At 41.0% G+C, this 24109-nt stretch overlaps 1 protein-coding gene across 1 annotated transcript; it reads right to left on the reverse strand.

Annotated features, from left to right (window-relative positions):
* Positions 1-4102: 4102 nt before the first annotated feature.
* On the reverse strand, positions 4103-6406 carry LOC141685345 (uncharacterized). The gene is made up of 4 exons (XM_074490452.1): positions 5557-6406; positions 4893-5475; positions 4584-4740; positions 4103-4177 (listed from the first exon to the last, which is right to left on the reverse strand). Exons 1-4 carry the CDS (start codon positions 6404-6406, stop codon positions 4103-4105), a joined length of 1665 nt encoding a protein of 554 aa, XP_074346553.1.
* Between the last annotated feature and the right edge of the window lie 17703 nt (positions 6407-24109).

The following is a 24109-nucleotide window of genomic DNA, read 5'->3' on the forward strand; positions in this document are numbered from 1 at the left end:
ATTTTTAGGACGCGTCCTCTAATATTTCTAGCATCTTTCTTATGGTTCATTCATTCACCATCTTCTTTTTTCTTCTTTTTTTAACATATGGACGCGTCCTCAAATATTTATTCATTCTTTTGCAGCTGGAGGACGCGTCCTCCTTCTCACCATTTCATCTATTCAAAGCCCTCAACAAACGCCTCTGAATATACTCCCCACATCTGATAGCTTTTAAACCCGACTTTCCCAACATCCACAGGACAAATTCCTTCCTTAGAGCAGAAAGACGCGTCTTCCATTCCCTTAAATCAAAAAACTCAATAATGTCTGATTCCAGCTCTGACTCCATGGACCATGTTCCCATAATTTTAAGAATGGAAAAGAAGGGAGTCAAAAGGCAAAGAACTCCAATTCTCCATACAAGGGCCGCCATCGAAGATTGGACGGACGACGAAATTATCCCCACTACAAGCCAAAAACCTCAAGGAATGACTATTTCTGATATGGACGCGTCAAACACGCAGGACGCGTCATCTTCTCAGGGCGCGGCTCCTTCTGGGGACGCGTCCCCACACAGTGTAAGTGAGTTCGAAAGAAGGATTCCTAACCCCGAGATATATCCCGTATCTCCTCAAAAATCAGACTCTCCTCTGGAACATTGGGATCCTTCAGATGTTGAAGTGGATTGTGACTGGACCAGGCTTGGCGCTCTAACTGAGGCAGAAAAAAATGCCAGAAGAAAGAAAGAAGGTAAGTTAGCATGTGTTGCTCTTGACTCGATCGCAACCGACTGGGAAATCCAATGGCACATGAAATACTATGACATGGAGGGCATCTGGGCGCGCCCTCTTCGAACCATGAGGCCGCACATTTTCAACGTTGGGAACCAAAGGATCCCAAGAATGGTGCTTACTCCAAAATTAATTTCCTTGGGTGTGGGCGCGCCTTTGCACCCCCATACATTAAGAAAATTTTAAAATGGTACGACGTGACTCCAGTCCAACTATCACCAAATTCATACAAACTTGCATGGGCTTTGTTCATCATGTACCATAACTTGAAGCTGGGCGCGCCCTCGATGAAAGAATTTAGCTTCTTGTACAGCATCAGGAAATCAATTCCCGGGTACCATTTTCTGGTAGTCAACAAATGGTTGAACAACAAGGGATTTAATGAAGGTAAAATTAGCCACGAAAGAGACTGGAAGGAGCCATTTTTCTACATTTACGACGTCAAAAGGTCGCGCGTTCGCTTCAACCTGGAACCAAGTGAGTTCAACATTTAGGACGCGTCCTTTCTATCAGGGCGCGCCCTTTCTCTTATAACCTTTTCTTTGTCTTCCTTGTTGTAACCTATTCTCCCTTCTTTTAGACAAAAGGACCCAGAAAGAGCTAGCAGGAAAGAAGAAGAAAAGAGCAGAGAAGGTTTTACAGTATGCTGAAAAATATTTCAACCTCAAGGACATGATCACCGAGGAAAATTTGAAGAAAATAGGAGCTTTTTCCCCACGGGTGGGTTCTCTCTGCAAATTTTGAGATTTCCATAATGGGAAACCCATCCTCACCGCTTCCGAAAAATCCAGAGGGCTCCAAGCCACAGAAGTTATTCAACCAGACGTCAACAAGAAGGTGGATTTAGAGCAAGGTAAGAAATTATTATACGTAAGACGCGTCACGGCTTTAGGACGCGTCATATTTATTCTCAACTTTTCCCTTTAACCTTAGCCTGATTTATAAACGCTACTTTATATATGCACTATCACCTTGGGCGCGCCCTACCCCCCGGGCGTGTCTCTTTATTACAAAAAATGTCCTAGGTAAGACGCGTTATTTTTTTAGGATGCGTCATTTTCACACTCATTTATACATCTTTGCGTTTTTCTATATCTGTCATGCACGTAGACCTTTATATCATGATATGGGCGCGTCCTTCTTTCAGGACACGTCTTCTTGTACATAACTAATCCCTTTTTACGTTTATATCGCAGATATGGCCTCACTCCCCAAAGGATTCGCAATTGGGGCTTCCAAAAAACTAAGGGCAAGGAAACAGGCTCCTACAAAGGTTGATTCAAAGGCAAAAACCCCACCTCCTGTTGCAACTCCTTCTCCTCCACCAAAGATAATCGACACTACCGCGTTCGACATTCCCGAGAAGGTGGAGGATGCGCCCTTGAAGCGTCAAAAGGTAGTTCCTGATGACCAGTCTTTCGTTCTCAGATACCTGGGCGCATCCTCTGTTGGGGATTTCACAGAGGATGAAGTCAGAGGTTGGACTTTTAGAACAGAGCAGCAAACAGAGGAGGCCATGGTGAGGGCTGCAGCTGAGCTTCACCTGCATGCCAGACAGAGTGCTAACATGGCCGCCAGGCTCAGGGCGCATCTTGCTGTTACAGATACTGCGAAGAGCCAGGCCGAAGACAAAGTTAAATCTTTGGAAAAATACATTGCCCTGCTTGCCCAAGAAAAAGATGCTGAAATCAGACGCCTGGAGGGGGAGATGACGCGTCTAGAAACAGAAAAAGCTGTTTTGGAAGGCAATGTCTCCGCAATGGAAAAGCAAATGGACAGCGTCATCGCCCTGAATTCCACCATGCAGCTGGAGCTCGACACCCTGAATGATGATAGGCTGCATGGATGGACAGAGGAGAAAAAGCTAGTTTATCAGCACAACTTCCAGGCTGGGTTTGAAGAATGGTGCTCTGGGTTCATTGCCAACGACCCAGAGTATACATTCTCAAAGTTTGATGCAGATACCCAGATATGGGTAAATGATTTCAGGGTCAGGGCCGCGGACTCCATCAAGAACAAGAGGATTTTTCTAGGCTTAGAGGAAGAAGACGCGTCCCCTGCTCCTACTCCGCTTCAGACTCAACCTCCCCCTGCGGATGATCAAGACAAACCTCAGGACGCGCCTCCTGCCTAGGACGCGTCCTCTGTTTTTTATGTACTTGAACTACTTTAAGGGTGCGGGCCCCTTGAAGCCTTGCAAATTGTAATGACTATTTTTAGACTTTATTCGCTTGCACTTTTTATGAAGCTTCTCTGCCTTAACCATGCAGATTTTTACTTAAATATTATATTCTATCATTTATATGGGCGCGTCTTATGTTGAGGACAAATGACATTTGAAATATTATTGTTATCTTTTCTGCTATCACAGATCAAGCAAATGTCCGTTGTGGGCGCGTCCTGTCTAGTTGAACGCGTCTTTATTTGTTTTGGAAAGTACATGAGTATGGTACTATGCTATACCTGTGTATTTAGTCAAGGCACAAAGCACAATGGGGCGCGTCCTAATATTTTGACGCGCCTAAATTTATCTCAAAGAAATACTTCGTACCTCAGGCAGGACGCGTTCTCAGTAAGAACCTGTCTTCCTTTTTTTTAGTTATGTTTTGTCAAAATTAAAGAAACATTCAACTGAAAGAGCATCAACCAAGATAACTTGGGCGCGTCCTTGAAAATAGCACATTTTGCTCGAGTTCCGCATTTTACTTGAGTTCCGTTCATATAAAACCCTAGCTTAGGCCGCGCCCTTCACTTAGGACGCGTTATGAGATCATGTAAACTGAGCAAATATCCTTTTGGAAAGTTTCAAAATTTTATTTATAATGCGCTTTGATGTCAAAAGTGCACCAGTCCCACGGCTACTATGCTCTGTGGGGAAATTATTTCTAAAAAATGACCCTTCAACTAGTCCTAAGGTAAGTAGTACATGCACTACCCCCCTAGGATAGGAGGAATTTATTTAATTCTAGCCTATAATCTGGGCATAGCCCAAAATGATAAAAGAAATACGCAAGGGGCCAAAGCCACGCCTTACTGGTAATACTTTCGGAGATGTTCCGCATTCCAAGCTCGCGGAACTAGCTTCCCGTCCATATCTTCAAGGTGATAAGTCCCCTTCCACAGGATGGACTTTATTCTATACGGTCCTTCCCAATTAGCTCCAAACACTCCATGTTGGGGGTTCCTTGTATTGGGCATCACTTTCCTAAGTACCAAATCCCCCACCTTCAGCAATTGTCCTTTTACCTTCTTGTTATAATACCTTGCGGCGCGCTGCTGATATGCCGCTAGCCTTAGCTGAGAATTTTCCCTCGTCTCCTCTAAGAGATCTAAATGAAGCCTTTGATTAACCTCAGCATCTTCTTTCCCGTAACAATCTCTGCGAAGTGATCCCGATCCAACTTCTACGGGGACCATAGCTTCGTAGCCGTAAGTCAGCATAAACGGCGTTTCTCCCGTAGTAGATCGCGGTGTAGTGTTGTATGACCACATCACCTTCGGGAGTTCTTCAGGCCAATTCCCTTTACGTTCCTCCAGCTTGGTTTTGAGGGTATGCTTTATTATTTTGTTAACAGCTTCTGTTTGTCCATTGCTTTGAGGATGATAGACCGCCGCAAACTCCTTCTTGATTTTCAACTCCTCACATAGCTGTCGCAACTCCTTGCTATCAAACTGCTTTCCATTGTCGGAGACAAGCTTGTAAGGGATTCCAAACCTACATACAATTGAGTTGAAAACAAAATCTCTGATTTTCTTTGCGGTGATAGTAGCCAGTGGCATATCTTCCGCCCATTTAGTAAAGTAATCGACCGCAACCACTGCATATTTGACGTCTCTTTTAGCTTTCGGCAACTCCCCGATAAGATCAATTCCCCACATGGCGAACAGCCACGGGCTTGCCATAGGCGTCAAGAGTGTCACCGGCATAGACGAGTAGTTTGCAAAGCGCTGGCAGCGATCACATGCCCTGACGAAATTTGTAGCATCTTCTCTCATTGTGGGCCAATAATACCCTTGGCGCAAAACTTTCATTGCCAACGAACTACCCCCGAGTGATTGCCACAGATTCCTTCATGCACCTCTCTTAGGATGTAATTTCCTTCTTCTTCTTCAACACACCTAAGCAGAGGTTGGTTGAACCCTCTCTTGTACAAGACTTCGTCGTATATCACGTATCTTGCAGCCTGATAGCGGAGTCGGCGAGCCATAAACTTATCCTCGGGGAGTGTTCCCTTGCGAATGTAGGCTAAAATGGGCGTCATCCATGTCTCCTTGGGAGCCTCATCCACTCGCATAGTTTCTACCTCTGGGATACTAGGAATCTCCTGGATTTCAAGGGGGATGGTTCCTAACAACACAGCCTCTTGTTGCGACCCCATTTTTGCCAGAGCATCCGCATTACTGTTCTTCTCCTGCGGAACACATTCCAATCTAACTTCTTTGAACATTCCAATCAGGCGCTGCGTACATCTCAAGTATAATTCTGTTCGTGGGCCTCGCGCTTGAAATCCCCCGTTCACCTGATTCACTACCAACTCGGAGTCACTTCTTGCAATTAAGTTCCGCACCCCCATTTCCAAAGCGATTTTCAGGCCATTAATCAGCGCCTCATATTCCGCATCATTATTGGTTGTATAAAACTTGAAATGAATGGCGCTCATCAGATGGTGACCCTCCGGAGACACAAGTACTATACCCGCACCTGCTCCTCCATTGTTAACCGCCCCATCCACATGCAAGATCCACCAAGGATGCGGAAATTCTTCCAAAGACTCCTCAGAACGAGGCGGATGTAGCATTACCAAAGCTTTATCACAAATTTCAGAATCAAATTCCAACAAGAAATCGGCTAAGGCTTGCCCTTTTATCGCTGTTTGAGGTACATATTCCAAATCAAACTGTCCCAACTCCACAACCCATTTCAGCATTCTGCCTGATGATTCTGGTTTGTGCAGGACCTGTCGCAGCGGGTATGCTGTGCGAACTTCAACTCTATGGGCTTGAAAATACGGTCGCAATTTTCTTGACGCAAGAATCAGGGCGTAAACCAGTTTCTCCATACTTGTGTAGCGAGTTTCAGCGTCGTGTAACCGCTTGCTCACGTAGTACACTGGTGATTGCTGCCCATCTTCTTCTCTAACCAGAACTGCACTGATCGAATATTCAGACACTGCAAGGTACAGTATTAGAGACTCCCCGTCTAACGGCTTTGATAACATAGGAGGGTTTCCCAGTTGCTCTTTGATTCTTTTGAAAGCCTCTTCACATTTTGACGTCCATACAAAGTCTTTCCCAGCTAATTTGATCGCCTTGAAAAATTCCTTGCATCTATCGGACGATTTGGAAACAAATCGATTTAACGCGGCGATTCTCCCAGTCAAACTCTGCACTTGTTTCACATTGGTGGGTGACTTCATATCCATCAATGCCTTGATCTTTGCGGGGTTGGCCTCAATTCCCCTGTGGTTGACAATGAACCCGAGAAACTTGCCCGACTCCACACCGAACACACATTTTTGCGGGTTTAATTTCATACGAAACCTCCTCAGAATGTCAAACATTTCCATCAAGTGCTTGATGTGGTCACCCGCCACCTTGGACTTTACCAGCATATCATCCACATAGACTTCCATAGTTCTTCCGATTTGATCTTTGAACATCATGTTTACCAACCGCTGGTAGGTCGCGCCAGCATTAATCAACCCAAACGGCATTCCTATGTAACAGTATAACCCCCTGTCAGTAATGAAGGATGTATGTTCTTGATCGGGGCCATACATCGGAATTTGATTGTAACCGAAGTATGCATCCATAAAGCTCAGCAACGCATGCCCCGCTGTTGCGTCAACCAACTGATCGATTCTTGGCAATGGGAAGCTGTCCTTTGGACAGGCCTTATTGAGATCTGTGAAATCCACACATGTTCTCCACTTCCCGTTCGGTTTCTTCACCAATACTGGATTTGCAAGTCACTCGGGATAGAAAGACTCTTTGATCAGCCCCACCTCCAACAATCGGTCCACTTCTTCTTTTAACGCTATTGCCCTTTCTCCACTTACCGGGCGGCGTTTCTGACGTATGCCTTTACAATTCGGGAGGATATTCAAACGGTGACACATTACCTCCGGGTTGATTCCTATCATATCTGAATGACTCCAAGCGAAGACATCAAGATTTGCAATTAGAAAACGGGAAAGGTTGTGTCTTCGGCCGGTCCCGTCTTTTCGGCGGGCATAAGGATCCTGGGATCCAAATCAAAATCAAAGTCTCAGGGGTCTTCGACTTCCACTTTTTCATCTGAGGGCGCGTTCTCGTTTGGAGGAGTATCAACCTTAATTTCGCTCAAGGGCGCGTCCTTATTTTGAGGAGCATCCACCTTGAGGTTATTCCCGAGACCTTGCAAAATCTCACTTTTTCCTTCCAACTTTTCCCCGTTAACCTCTTTCTGTATGATCGCCTCGATATGGTTCACCACCACTTCCTCCATGCTACGGATCCTCGAAATACGTCCCCGCGTCAAAAAAGAATTACCAGAGACATTGGTTTCTTCCTTTCCGGGGCTTTCAATGAAATAGTGGGCATAAACCTCTCCATTTGGTTTGGTATGAATATCTTCTGCATCCTCAAATGGGAGACCTTTCCCTTCATACCTTCTTCTACGAAATTCCTTGACAACCTTATGATAGCAGTCGCGTGACTCATACTGTGACCCTCTCAGACTGCCAACCCCGTTTGGCATTGGGAACTTTATCATCAGGTGGTGTATCGAGGTTATCACCCTGAATGCTCGCAACCAAGGTCTGCCGACCAGCACATTGTGCGCGGAATCCTGATCTAGCACCTTGAAATCTATCATTTGGGTAACCGACAAGGCCCCTTCCCCGAGTGTGACGGGAAGCCTGACAGAACCCATGACTCTCACTGCTTCCCCAGTAAAGCCATAGACGTGCGCATCTTCGAAATACATGTCACTATCTGGAAAACCCAGCTTTTTGTAGGTGCTGTAGTACAAGATGTTTGTAGAACTCCCATTATCCAAGAAGACTCGATGTACGTTCATTGCCCCAATGAGCATGGTAATCACCAGCGCATCGTTGTGAGGATGATGCACCCACCTAGATTCTTTTTCCTTGAACGTAATATCAGCGGACTCCCCCTTAAAGACCTTCGGGGGTCTCTCTTCCAAGCTGTGGATGTTGGTGAGCGGTGGATGTCGCGCTTCTCTCGCATTTTTCTCCAGTGCTCGATTACTATCACCAACAAAAGGGTGTCCTCCAAAAATTTCCCTGATACTGCCAGCCCTCTGAAACTTGACCTCTGCTGTTTTTTCAACATCCTCCGCCCGCGGGGGCTGTTTTTCATCCTTACCCTTGTCATCAAGTCCCCTGCGTCGCTTCACCTTGTCAATCCATTCTCCTAGGTATCCTGCCTTGATCAATTCCTCAATCTCATCCCGCAAGTGACGACACTCATGGGTGTCGTGGCCAGTAGACTCATGGTAGTCACAATATTTCTTCTTGTCCCTACTCTGCCAGGAAGTTGAACGGTCGGGCTTCTTGAAGATTCCTCTATCCTTATTTACCTCGAAGATATGATCAATGGACGCTGCCAGTGGTGTATAATTGCTGACTCTTCTCTCGTAGTTCGATGGTAGGCTCCATTCCCTCCGCGAGCTCACAGCATTTACCCTGTTAGGGCTCCTGGCGTTTCGCCGATAATCTGGGCTCACGGATTTGTCCCTTCTCTTGGATCGCCCCTTGGAGTTATAGGCATTATCATTCTTTTTTGTTTCTGCAAGTGACTGCTCGATTGCTTTGAACGACTCCGCCTGCGCAAGCACATCAGCCAACGACACTGGGTCCTTCCCTTGTAGGTGCTTCCAGAAATCCGTCCCCACACGCAACCCAGCTATAAGCAATATTTTCAATGTTTCATTAGTTGCACCCCTCACCAAAGTAGATTCTGCGTTGAACCTTTTGAAATACGAAGTCAAACTTTCTCCTTCCTTTTATTTCACATTAGCCAGCGTGGTAACATGTGGTGTGTACTTCACCGCGGCTTGGAATTGTGTCAAAAACAAAGTTTTCATCTGTTCCCAGGATGTAATTACACCTGGACCAAGTTTTTGGAACCACTGCTGAGCGCCTTCTCTGAAAGTGGCTGCCAAAAGACGGCATCGATCCAAATCAGGTACTTGATATACATCCATTTCAATGTTAAAACGCCCCAAGAACTCCACAGGATCAGAGTTCCCGTGGAAACGCAAGTCATTGGTTGTGTTCCTGTATCCCGCGGGCAATTGCGCCTCCCTCACAACAGCAGCAAAAGGAGAAGGAGCTTGCGCAGTCGCCGTCACTCTTCCTCCCTCAAGATGGTTGAGCAACCTCTTGAGGTCGTTCACATTAAACGTCCCTACCCCAGGAATGGTTTGAATATTAGGCTGCTGGGGTTGCTCTGCGACTTGCTGAAATTCCCCTTGATTACCCCCCGGGTGTGGCGGAGGATCTCGCCGTCCCTCGCCCCGAGGCTGCGGCGGTGGCTCGTTACCATTTTGGTCCTGGATATTTTCCCGTACGCGAGGTTCATTTTGACCGCGTCGTGGAATTTCATCATTGTTCTGCATTCTTACTTGAATTCGCCCGCCGTCCTGGTCATGAGGGCGCGCCCCAGACCCATTACTAGTAACGCTGTGGGAAGCTACGGGAATAATGGCGGGGGCTTCTCCAGCGGAGTGCGCTCCACCTCTCCTACCATTGTAAGGGGCTCTTTCGTATTGATATCCCATTCTTCCTCGTCCATTCCTCTGATATCCCCGGTAGTAATTCCCGGGCCTTCCTCGCGGAGGGGCACGCTCGTGCTCGCGGTGCCGCACCACGTCATCCCTTTGGAATGCGGGGGGCACACGCGTCGTATCACGGGGCCTCGCTTCTCCGGCGTTTCCTTCCTTTTGCCATTCTACCAGCAACATCCTCAAATCGTCATCCTCCAACCTTATGCCAAGCCTCCTTTTCAAGGCTGAAAGATCCCTTCCTCCCTCGTCTTGGTTTTGAGTGTTCTCCGCACGATGACGCTCGTCCATCGTACGCCCAGACCTATGCGGGTGTGGCACTACCTAGTTGCCCAGGCGAGGCCTTTCTCTGCCTTCAGTGTCCTCATCCGCAAGCTCCACAATAGGTTCTACATCATCCGAATACTCCAAACGCCGTGGAGTGATTCGCGGGTTTTCCCCGCTCCACTGGGTATCTCCTTCAACTACAGGGGCTTTCCCCAAGGCATGACCATGACGGGGGAAACGACGACCTCTCCTCGTCTTTCGACGCTCCACCGTGTTCAGTCTTGAGTAAAAACTGTTAAGAGTATCCCCCATGCGATATAATTGCTCCAATATATCAGCGTTGCTGATGAGAACTGGAGGTGTCCCCCTACATCCGGAGCCCTTGGTGGATCCGCCATGTTTCTGGAAACGTAAGGTTCATGGCGAGTATAACGCCCCCGCCTTCTCCTTCTGACCTACTGTCACTTCCATCATAAGAACTTCCATCACGATTGTAAGACATCTTTTCCTCCCAAGATTGCGACCTTAATTAGCACCCCTCCTTCTAGCGCCAATTTGCTGACGGAGGAATCTGGTAACAACAAAGATTGAGGTTTCTCGCCGGAACTAAGATCTGTGACGGTGGTTCTTTGCCGAAAACTTAAGCGGTGTGTGGTTGATTGTGGTTGATTGTGGTTGTTTTAGGCTGAGATTGATCAGAGTAAGTGGTGGCTCTCTTATCAGCTCTCAACTTCTTACCCTCTCAATGTGCCTACGTACCCTTCATATAGGGATCAAGCCTGACGTAGTTCTTGTAAAACAGGAAGTCTATTGAGTTTAGACTTCTCACTCCTAAGCCCAGTAGAAGCCCATCCAATATCTGTCTTCCGCTAACTTTAGGAATGTCCAACTATGAGGCCCAACCGCGAAGGCCCAAGGCTCGTCTGTAATCGTAGGACTTCACGGATAGTGCATCTCCCTGTGCAAGGATAACACTCCGCTACAGCTATCTCCCTTGATTGACGAACGCAGGTATAGCCACGGTTCACCTCAAGTGCCAGACGCATCCCTGTCCCCCGAATGAGGATAACCCACCAGATAGCAGGACAGGTGATCCCAAGCTCTTGGGTGCAAAGTGCAGGATGACTCCAAAGTTCTCCAACGAGAACACCCGTTGAATACAAGAACAGAGCTCCCAAAGCACACACCAAAGTAAAGCCCACATCCCCAACGAGGACACCCGTTGAATACAGGAGGAGGCCTTCAATCATCAGGCATACCCTTGGGGGCCTTCAAGCTTTTCACGGACATCCCCCTCCTTGACCGTCTCAAGGAGGGAATTCTTCAAAGAGTACCTGCAACAAATATATTAGTAAAAATAACTTCCATTGCTTTTCCCTATGCAAGCCCTATCCTGAACTCAACATCAAAAGTATTAGGCCAAACACTGGACGCGTCCTCAACAATTGGGCGCGTCCTCACCTTCATAAATCCAACCCCGATTCCTCACTCATCATTCCTTACAGCATTCAAAACCAAGGAACACGTCCTAGAAATTAGGGCGCGTCCTTAGACTCGCACCGTCTCCTCTAAACCATTACGAACAACATTCTACTCCCTACGACGCGTCATGATAAATGTAGGCGCGTCCTATAATGTCCACCGCCACAAGACTTCGTGCCAAGCACTTTTATAATCATCGACGCGTCCGCAGAACATGGACGCGCCCTTGCCTGATCATGCACTCTCCACACTCTATAACACACCCCTTCTCAAGCAGGCGTGTCCTGAAGGCTTAGACGCGTTCTCACTTCCACAACACAATACCGGGTTGGACCATAACTAGCCCGCATTTGACCCGAGTCAATCTAATGCCAAATTTTGGGTATAACACTAATGAGTTGGTTTCTAAAAGGCATGTAATTTGCATATATTTTTCTTCGTAAAAGTTTGTCAACTAAAGTTGAAGGAAATTTCAAACACAAATTCATATGCATAAACATAAACTAAAAGGAATACAAAGGATGGTTTATTTTCTTAGTATTTTTCATTGTTTTCTAGTAGTATATGTCAATGGGCGTGTCCACACACATACTGAATTTGCTAGCAGTCTAACTATTTTTTCTCTTATCAAGTACAAAACCAATAATGCTTGTAGCAATGAGAGTAGCTAGTATACATCATTCAAATGATGAATAAATCTCTTCAATCGGACCAACAAATCTATAAATTGATCAAAATTCAAATATAAACATTTCCGACTACCCTGAAGCAAAGAGGCAACATTGGATGCACAATTTTTCTGTATCGCAAACAACAATCTACGTCATTGTAGTTTAAAATTCAAAACTATAGTTAGTATCATCAACGGGGGCTACTTTCTTACAGCTACTATTTTACATTTAAATCAACAATTAAATTTTTCTAACAGCCCAATGACCGGATAAAGTGTTAGGTAAATTTTTAATCAAACACTTTGCCTACTTTCATCAAATATTTTACTTTTCCTTTCTAACACAAGCCGAATATTTCGGACACATTTGGTTGGTCTATTATCTCGAATGTAAAATAATGGTGTAGAAAATAAAACCGAAACAATAAGATAAAGGTAAAAATGAGCAGACATTAGAAAAAAAAAAAGGGTTTTAGGGAACCTGAACAAGTGCCTGAATGAATAGTGTGAGTAGTTGGGGTTTCAATATATATATATTTTTTTTACGGGAGCGCAGTGAAGCGACGTCGTTTTGTGATGGTAGGCGAAAAGGTTATATAACGGGTAGCTGTTCACTTGTCTTTGTTTTAAGTTTCAATATCTTACTAGTTTGTCCCTCTTTTTCAAAAAAAAAAGGTCACACTCCCTCTTTATTAACCTTACGGTTCTTTGTTTGTAGGGTTTTTCCGCTATGTACCATGTAAAAAATATAAAATTGGTTATATTTTGATTAGCCTATAACTTGTGTTATGCACGAATTGATTATAATATTTGTAATTTTATTATTTAATTTAACCTACCGCGTATAAAGATGGAGTTTTAAATAATAATGATGTATGTGGATGATTTAATATTATTTTTTAACAATTATTTTTTAATATTTTTCTTGATTTATTCTAGTGCCTATAGGTCTATTGGCTAAAGGAAGGTGGGAGTCTTAATAGCATTGGTGTACGTAGATGATTTGGTATTATTTATTTAAAATATTTTTTAAATATTTTTCTTCATTTATTAATTATTATATTATATTTTAATTTGAATACTAAAACTAATTTTGAAAGTGTTTGTTTCCCTACAAAAGAGATAAGAAATAAGTTGAGAGCGATTAAAAATTAAGTTGGATAATAATTCATAAAGTTTGTAATTATATTAGATATATTATTCAGTTTTTTAATTAAATTATATTTTTTAAACCTTTGTTTTGGAATGTGGTTAACATACTCTTTTAGGAATGTGCTAACCATCTACCAAACATTCATTCCAAAAGAGGTAAGAAAGAAGTTGAGTAAGAAAGAAGTTGAGTGTGAGTATAAATTAAATTGGATAATAATTCATAGAGTTTGTAGTTATATTAGATATATTATTCAATTTTTTTAATTAAACTATATTTTTTTAAACTTTATTTTGCAAGTTGTTAACATACTTTTTAAGGAAATAATTAACCAACCGACCAAACGGAACTATATTTTACTTATAACCCGTGCTGCAAAGACGGATTACAATTCGTAATTTAATTGGTTATACAATGATTAGATTATATGTATAAATTACATATTATAATAATTATGTATGATTGAAATTATTAATATAAATATTATTTATACTACGTTATTGACACATATAATTTGTTTAATAGTTAAAATATTAAATTTCAAAATATCAATTATATTGAATCTAACGATTCTTATTTATTTGTTTTAACATGTAACGATCGTACTACAATCTATGCTACCTATATGTACTATTTGTCCTATAACCGAAATATTGAAAGTTTTGATTTAACAATTTTCGTTTATTTATTTAAAAATATTAAAGAAATTATCAAAAATACTACTTATAATAAATTTGTTTGCGATTTTTTTATCTTTGGAAAATATTTTGCAAAAATACAGTTTACAACAAAAAACAACCATATTTATAACTTCTTTTATGTTTTCTAAAAAATGACTGAAATATTTTTTGGTTGCATTTGAGTTTGTATCGGGTTGTAGTTGAGGTTGCATCGCGTTGTAAAATTATTTTTTTTGCAAAAAATGAAAAATCGTTTTTTTGCAAATTAAAATTTTAAAAAGTTAAATTTTTGCACAAAACAAAACTTAAAAAAACGTATTTTCCAAAAAAACCTCACAATTTAATTATTACTAATAAGTAATCGATCATATTTTTCAACTAAAACATAAATTACTTTTTTCAACTAAAATAAAATACCTTTTCAATTTTACCAAACTAAAGTACCTCAGTTTTCAAATACATAATGGGTAATTATATTTAATAAAAAAGTATAATAATATTATAATTATTGATACTTAACAAATTATCCTTTTCAGCTAAAGTATAATTAAATTCTCCATTTTTTCTAACAAAACCTCTTTCTTTCAAAAATAGTTATATTAAATAATATGAAATAATGATTTTATAATTATTAATAATCGACTAATTAATTTATTTCAACTTAGTGAAATTATATTAAATTTGCAATTCAATTTTTTTTAATATTATTAAAAATTTGTGAATGACATAAGTTAGTCTACTTTACTAACTATGATGATAGTTTATAAAAAACTATGATAATTAGAATACGCTAAACTATGATAACCAGTAGGGCTGCACAAAGGTCAAAAATCGGACCGGACAGGACCGATCCGGACCGATCCGGACCGGACCGAAAATCGGATTTTTTCAGAATTAAGGACCGAGGATCGGACCGGCTCTATCCGATCTTGAGACTGGACCGGACCGAAAAAACCCGGATTGGACCGGGACCGAACCAGTTTGGACCGGTTTAATTACTATTTATATAAAAAATTTATTTATATATATATATTTTTTTAATTTTTTTTCCAAATTTAGATACATTAAAAATTTTGTTACTTGGTATGTCAATAAAAATTTAAAAGTAAGTACATATTTTATTATTTTAAAAGTAATATAAAATCTTAAGAGTATGAATATTAATATTTTATTACATAAAGTACGAAATTTAGTAATTTAAAGTGTAGTATCGATCTATTTTATTACATGAATTTATTATCTATTAACTTGGATCTATAAAATATGATATGGGTGAATATTTAACATTTATATATGATCTTATAAGACATAAACTAAAGGTAAAATAATTATATATATGTGAATTCAGGTCCATTCAGGTCTGGACCGGATTTTTTCAGGTTTTGGCCCGGACCAGACCGGACCGAAGACCAGATTTTTGCAATTATAAGGACCGGGGACCGGACCGAGTGTGTCCGGTCCGATCCAGGTCTTGGACCGGTAGACCCGGTCCGATCCGGGTTACAAGTCCAGACCGGAATTCTGTGCAGCCCTAATAACCAGAATGAAGTATAATTTGGTTCAACAATAATTCCCTTATTTTGGTTACTAAAAATAAAATAACAGTATTATATATATACTCAACTACTAAATTGCTAAATTACTAGACATTACAATTATAGCTCATCTTACTAAACTGCAAACGTAGAGTAAGAAAATCATATTTAAATATGTTTTTCCTTTAAAAACATCTATTTGTATTATTATTGGTGTCAGAGAGAAGTCCTTGTGTTTTGGACTTGGACTTGCGGGTATAGAGTCATGCATGAGTCTTTAGCAGGGACAGTACATCTTGTTGTGTGTTTTTCTTATTAATTTTTGTCTTTTATTAATTAAGAAAAGGGGTGTTTTTATTATTTATTTATTTAATTTGTATGTTTTTATTATATGATGGGGTGTTTTCTTTGAAGCAGTATATTCTTAAAATTTATTAAATAGTTATAAATATAATAATTTTTTTACTTAATTTTGATATAATATTTTGTGATGTTTAAGTTTTACAATTGTGAACTGATAAACCAAGAAGTATCTTGCTGTTTGACAGGATACATATACGTGATAGGGTATAAGCAACATGGCTGGGGCCCAACCCAGATCTAGGGCGAAGCAGGCTCAACTGATAGACCAAGACCCCCTCACCCCGTGCAATCAAGTGGAGAGACCCAGGCTCATGGCCAACCCAGACCTGGATCATCTCCCAGCCAGGATCTAACCCAGGACCTGGATCACCTACCAAACAGGAACCAACCCAGGACCTGGATCACCTACTGACCAGGACCCAGCCCAGGACCTGGATCACCTACCAACCAGGACCCAGCCCAGAACCAGGATCACCTAGCTAGGGCAGAACCGAGGGGGGTCCCGACAAGCACATGCACACTCCACAACATGCCAAGGGAGGGTACGTGGGCACGCAACAATGACAACTATCAACAACTAACATATTAGACAAACACGATGCGTGTCAGAGTACCATTGGGACACCGTGAAGGTGGTCCTTGCCTAGAAACGTGTATGCAATCTACCCAAGCCAGGCGTCCTCCACCTCCAACAATGGACGACCCTGATCTAAAGGTACCAACCCCTAAACCCTACCTTTGGTGTAAGAACCCAAATTTTTGACATCGGTAAAAGACCTTTATGAATGGTAATATAATAACTTGAATTTTTGAGACCTTGTAAAATGTTTAATGAATAGTAACCCTGACGGATGGGAAAAACTTTTGAGCCCGCACTATGTAGTGCACGAGAAAATGAGTTTCAGAGTTGATAGTACGATTATACGTACCAAATAAGTGTATGTAAACGCTATTAGTTTTCGAAGAAAACGTACTTTGAAAAACGACCGTATTTACGACTTATCGAGGATTACGAGAATCACAATATAATTACAAGATTAAAACCCTACGGATTTATATTCAAATATGATAATTAAAAATATAAGGAATAAATACGAAAGGAATTACGTCGCGAACCATTTACGAATAAGTATTACGAAAATGTTTAAGCGACCGAGCGAACGCGTAAACGATTAAATAAACGTAACGCACTAACTAAACCATGGTAAGAGAGTAACCATGGTTACTTTATAAAATAGTAAGCTAACCATAGGATTATCAAGCAAGCTATCCAAATAATGTGCTAAGGAAGCTAACATAAGTAGTTTCTCGAAAGCTACCAAAGATTTGTCCCTAAGATTTGCAACAAGAATAAACCTAGGATTCAACCTAGGAGAATAAAAATCAAGTGCAATATCTTCCACCCCATTTCCTAGAAGTTACCTAGCAAATCAACCAAGCTAAGCAACCAAGAGGAGTATAAATACCCCCCTTGATGCTTCCATTCGGCCCTAATACAAAAGAAGGAGAATTCAAATTCAAATCTCCAAGTTCTAGCTCTTGTAAAATCATGAAATTAATTCTCAAGCCTCCTAGAAATTAAACTAAGGTAATAAAATTCTTTCATCTCTTTTTATCAAGGTTTGATGGGTAAAATAAAATCAAGAAACTCACTAGTGAATAGTATGAATAGTAACCTCTCTTTGGTTTCTTGATTTCAATGGTGGTTCTAGGCTCCAAAAATCATACCAAGCACTTCCAAGCCTCCACCATCCTCAAGAACACATCTCAAGCTTTCAAGAAAGGTAAAAATCTTTGGCCCAACTTTATTTAAGATTCATTTTTAAGATCCATTTAGTATGTGGTAGAAAACTTAGTTTAAGAAGTGGTATTGTTGAGATCTTGAAGTTTAAGTTGAGTAATTTTAAGGTTGATTGTTGTTACCTCAAGAACATGATGTTCTTGAGAGGAGTTTGTATGTTGATGATGAAATGATGATTGTTGGTGGTTGTGTTAAGAGTTAGGGAGTAAACGAAACCCCGATCGTAAACGTAACCCCGTTAAAACCAACGAATCGTAACTTTAAGTTTCTGCAGAAATTCCCGGAGTTGTAAACTATAGTTTCTTGAAAAATAACCCTTGAATATGATAGAAAATGTTATAAGGATCGTTTAGGCGCTTGAATCGCTTGATTTCGATTTACAGATCAAAAGTTATGGTCGTTTTAGTAAAAGTGATTTACGCGACAAAAACTGCTACAAATCACGAACTTTGAAAATATAAAGGATCGACTTAAAAGTATTCATAAATCATGAAATTTTTACAGAGAGTAGTATTTTGAGTTTCTTAACTGCCATAAAAATTCAAGTGAAAAAAATGATTTTTCAGTTTTATAAAAATATCGGAGCCGAGACCGCGCGAGTAAAAACCATAAGAATCCATAAGCGGAGCCGACGACGATAAAGAGAATGAACCTAAGATACTTAGAAAAATGAAGCGACCATAATGTGAATAAGAACTTAAAGGAATAATAAGGGTAGTATAAGTTGAGAGGGTGCATAATAAGTAACGCATGAAGTGCGAGTCGCCGTAAATTAGGACGTGACCTAACAAAATGAATTATGTTTATGATTATAGATTTTCGAGCGGAACCTAGAGCATCCTCCACCTCGAGATACCCAGGAAAGTTTTCAAACCATACCTTTTAAGAACTGTTGTATTGTGAATATTTTATAAAACTGTGATATATGCATGAGATTGCTTTAAACTGTTTTACGAAGTTTGAGATGCATTACATTACTCAATTGTTGATAATTTCTAGTATATGTTCATACCGAGTTCGAAATGTTATATTTAGACCGAGAGTCGGTCGGTGTAAGCTTATAAAAACCCGTAGGTATCCCGGAGGAGTTTATAATTGAGAACGTTAACGCTAGCGAGTAGCGTGACGTGTATATATTTTAGACCGAAGATCGGTCAGTTAAATTAAAAAAACCCGGAAGTATTCCGGAGGTGCTTATTTAAGAATATTAACGCTACAATAAAGCGTGATGTATAAGTCGTAAGACCGAGAGTCGGTCAGTTTTTTTTTATAAAGTATAAACCCGGGAATCATCCCGGAGATGTTTTGGACGATTATAAGTCCATAGTAGTACGTTTTTAAAAGGGACTCAACGTCCACTTACGAAACATTAAAACCCCTCGAACTTTTATTAAAACGATTTCCCAACGATCATATTCCCTCAACTATATTTTATTGATTCGAATAATAAATATTATATACTTATTCTTTTATCATGGGAGTAGTATACCTCAATAATTATTTATTTCAAACCTGATTAATCATTAAAGATTAATAATTATGCAGACACAAACTAGTTGAGGAATATTATTTTTAAATATTCTTTTAAAGAGTAAACTCATTCGAGGTTTAATTAGTTATCGATCATCATTTAATTATTTATTATTTATGAAAGGGTTTATTATTGATTTAAAAATCATAGATCCTGATTTAAAACATACTTTCTGATTTCGGAATATCATTCGAATAATTTCAGATCGTCGGGGAATATTATCCCGACTTATTAATATTTTGAATATAGTTTCAAGGAGAAATTTTTCCCCTTATTGATTATCTGTTGACAACGGTCAACTCACATCCTTAGTACTTTCTCCGAAACTTTCGGAAGTACCTATATATATATATACAGTAAAGCTATGCCTATCAACAAGCAAAACGCTTGGAGGAACTTTGATGTGGTTCGAGTTCTCGAGATATGATATGATTTCCTAAAGGACAAGGGAGGGGTAGAATCCAAGTATTTCGTGTATTGGATAGGCTACCGGTACCGTAGGAGATGGTACAATATGTACCTGTGGACCTGCGAAGTGTGTGTATACCCGAAATGAGGACACATAGCCCGTATGCGGCAAGGGAGATACCCGAGAGATGACAGTTTTGTCCTTCTACTAGTAGAATAGGTTACTTTATCGCAGTACGACTGATCATCGTATGCGGCGGCTCCAGTGAATGTCCTATTCTTCCAATTGGAATTATGATGCAATACCGTAACCCAAGCCTAGGTGCTATGTTTACTAATAAGGTATTCGCAGGTTAATAAAATCCACTAAAGGATTGTTTTCATAAGAAGGTGTGTATCACCAAGGAAAACTATTTTCGAATAAAACATAACTATCAAATATGATGTTTTACGTGAGTTTATAATACAGTCATTTTCATACTGTACATTATTATGCCGAGCATTATAGCTCACTCTTGCTTTCTTTTAAATGACACAACACAACAGATAACCAGTATACCGGTGTGGGACCTAGTCGCTTGCAGTCATGGGGAGGATCCCTGACAGCTTTGTCTCAGGTGTTCTAGAGTATCAGATAGATATAAGATATCAGTCGTAATTATTGTAACTTCATGTAGAGGTTATAAATAATTGTTTGAGATCTTGTAAAGTACATTCGAGTGTAATAAAAGAAGATTACATCTTGTACGTCGTTTATAAGACTATAACTTGTGTGTGTGAGTATGAGATTGGGGTCTGTGGATTATTGAATCAATACTAGGTTACACATGAGTGAAGGATGGCGTGACGACCCAGATTCCTGACCCCGAATTTGGGGGCGTTACATTTGGGCTATATATACCCCTAAAGATGAAGGGTTTAGGGGTTAAACACATTTTAGCACACATACTCTCATATACACAAGCATACACACACAACCATCCTTGTCCTTTCTATCTTCATCTTCCCCAACCAGACTTTTATTCTCACACCGGAGGCGCTGCGGGACTCAAACCCCCCTCCGGTGTTGTTTTGCAGATACCCCACAACATCTACACCTTGGGTCTCTCCATCCTTGGGTCTCGGTGCCCTTGGATTCACCTTCATCAACAAACTTTTAAAAGAGTCCATTTCTCTAACCTGTAAGAACACAAGCAACCATACCCTCTCTTGAACATGAAAGTTGTTTATTTAAGCCACGTTTGTGTGTGCTCGTTATTTTAGGCCACGTTTGTGTGAGCTTAGCTGTGTTTGTTTTAAGCCACGTTTGTGTGCACTATAGATAGTTGTGATTATTTTCAAACCCCGATCTGCTTTAGCTTGAATTTTGTCTTCACGTTTTAGACCCTGCTATACTTGTTTAAAGATATTGTTAGCAAAACCCAAAAAGTCTGTTTGGTGTTATTCTGGAAATTTTTTGTTGTCTTCAAAAAACAACCTTAGAGCCACATTTTTAGCCTCAAATCTTGGTCAGTTGTCATTTGTACACTTGTGATAATGACAAGAGCGGTAAAGAGTACGGTCGGTAGACCCTCGGCTAGTACCCAGGTCCAGGATCAGGACCACTCTCAGGCTCAAGAACCTGGGGGCGACCGAGAGACTCTCCAGAAGCAACCATTGACACAACATACCTCGGTCTTTGAAAGGGTAGTAACACCCCGGGATGCAAGGAACCTAATTGATCTCAATCAATACAAGTATACCAATGTCCCAGTGGCCGAGGAGCATATGGCCAACCTAACAAGCAATGAGTTGACTGAAGCAATCAGGCTCTACAGAGAGGAGCAAGCCCGAGCTCAGATAGAATATGAGCAAGAGGATGACCAAGAAGAGTATAGGGACTCTCAGCAATCTAGGAGTTCTTTCTTTGACCGAATCGGAGCAAAAGGAAGAAAAATTAGAAAGAACAAAGCAAGAAAGAGACCGAAGCAACCAGAAAGAAAAGATTGAAAGAAATGAGAGAACAGATAAGACGAGAAGAAGTAAAGCTTGAGCTGAAAATTCAGAAAATAATGCAGTTAGAAGAGGAGAGGCTCCTAGCTAAGGCCAAAAGCAAGAGAGCCCGGAGGGACCCCACCCCCGAGGTCATTTCTGATGATGATGAGGAGGGGCAGAAGGACCTGAAAGATATGATTTATGAACTCCAAAGAAAGATGGAGAAAGATTATGGAATGGAAGTTGGGGAAACCCTAACACCCTTCAGTCATTCTCTAGAGGCCATTCCCCGCCAGAGAAACCTTAAGCATTACAACTTCGATTCCTTTGATGGATTGGGGGATCCGGAGGAGCACTTCAATTATTTTGAGCAGATTGCACATATATACTACTACAACGACTTGACAAAGTCCAGGTTCTTCGCCTCAACTGGGCAGTTGAACTAAGTCAATTCAACTTGGGTTTAATTCCAAGAACAACAATTAAAGCCCAGGCCCTGGATGACTTCATCATAGAGTGAAACTTCACGGAAGATGAGCCTAGCCCCATGAGCATTGACCCTGAGAGAAACAGTGATCATAACCCGGGAGCCTGGTCTCTCAAAGTTGATGGATCCTCAACGAATAAAAGGTCAGGAGCATGGCTCATTCTAAAAATCCCGGATGGCTTTACAATCCAAACTGCCATCTCCTTTGGCTTTTCAGAAACCAACAACCAGGCAGAGTATAAAGCACTAATAGCAGGATTGAAGCTAGCAAAGACTCTCAGGATCCATGACCTTAAAATCTACAGCAACTCCCATATCGTAGTAAAGCAAACAAATGACGAGTACATAACCAATGATCCAGTTTTAGCTAAGTATTAGGCTTTGGTCCAAAGCTACCTTGCCTCAATACAACGAAGTCAAATCCTACAAATCTGCAGAGAAGATAACTCATAGGCAGACACCTTGTCCAAACTGGTTCAGAATTCATCAGACTTAGATTGTTCCATTTACTTTGAAGAACTACAAAAGCCAGTATAGAATCTAAAAGGTCATTGAGATAGACAACAACCCGAATTGGATGACTCCATTTATCAACTACCTGGAGAAGGAAGAACTCCCCGAAGACAAAGGAAAGGCTCAAAGATTAAAAGCTAAGGCAGCAAAATTCTTTCTTGAAGAAGGAATACTCTATCGCCGAACCTTCTCATCACCCATCATGAAATACATTGGCCCAGGGGAAGCAGAATATTGTCTAATGGAAGTCCATGAAGGGATATGCGGCGATCATATGTCAGCAAAGTCCCTGGCTCACAAGATAATAAGGTAGGGTTACTACTGGCCAATAATCCACAAAGATGCAAGCGACTTCATGAAAAAGTGCAAGCAATGCCAGATGTTCAGCAACGTATCCCAGATAAGCCCAATCCTACCCTCATTAGTCCTATCTCCAATACCCTTCACTGTTTGGGGGATAAATATCATATGATTCTTCCCCCTAGCCAGAAGAGACCTGAGATACCTACTAGTCTCAATTGACTACATGACTAAGTGGGTGGAAGCAAAGGCAATAAGGACAATAAACCCCCAAGATTGTATAAAATTCATGGACAACATCTTGATGAGGTTCGGAGTCCCAAAAGTACTGGTCTCGGATAACGGGCCACGGTTTGTTGGATCTGAGTTTGAATCCTACCTCCAAGAGCAGGGCATCTAGCACATAAAAATATAAGTAGCCTACCCTCAAGGAAATGGCCAAGTGGAAGTAACAAACTGTATCCTTCTCCGTGGAATCGAGAAGAGGCTCAAAGAAAGCAAAAGCAAATGACCGGAAGAATTGCCCAATGTACTATGGGCCTACAGAACAAGTTCCCGGACAAGCACATGCGAAATGCCCTTCAACCTGGCTTACGGAATAGAAGCAATGCTACCAACTGAAGTAGGATCCCCCTCCCATCGAGCAATAAACTTTGATGAAATAGCCAATGAGGAGGGGCTCAGAACAAATATTGATCTAATTGATGAGGTTCGAGACCAGGCTATCGCAAGAATGGAAAAATACAAGGAGAAAACTAAGGAACACTTCAACAAGAAGTCCAGGGTAAAAACTTTCAAGTTGGAGACCTGGTACTTCGAGACACAGAAGCCTCAGATCCCACCAATAATGGAAAGCTGATGCCCAAGTGGGAAGGACCTTATAGAATGAAAGAAGTACTAAGGCGAGGAACGTACAAGTTGATGAACATGGATGAATCCGAGATCCCGAATATATGGCACGGACTCAGGCTCAGAAAATTCTATCAGTAGAAAAAGCAACCAAAAATAACCAAAAATTGTAGCCTATGGCAAGCAACCAATCCATGATCCAATATTTTGTATGAAGAAAATTTTAAATCAATGAAAAGAATTTTCCTTTTTCAGTCAGTTCTTATTTTAACAATTACTGTTAGCAAAGCATACTTCAATCCGGACAAGCAATCACACCCGGGTTGAAAACATAATTACAAGAAACGCCAATCCGGATATGGTTCCGGATTGGAAGCCAAAATTAAAAGCAAACAATAACCCAGATAAACATCCAAATTCGGGTTGAAAACAACCACTATTTACTTAGACCAATTTTGTAAGTACCTAGAGCAAAATAAAGCTAACATCAATCTGGATATGGTGTCATACCCGGATAGGAAGCCAATATTAAAAGCAA

Source organism: Apium graveolens, chromosome 9 (genome assembly GCF_009905375.1).
Source record: "Apium graveolens cultivar Ventura chromosome 9, ASM990537v1, whole genome shotgun sequence".
Classification (NCBI taxonomy): domain Eukaryota; kingdom Viridiplantae; phylum Streptophyta; class Magnoliopsida; order Apiales; family Apiaceae; genus Apium; species Apium graveolens.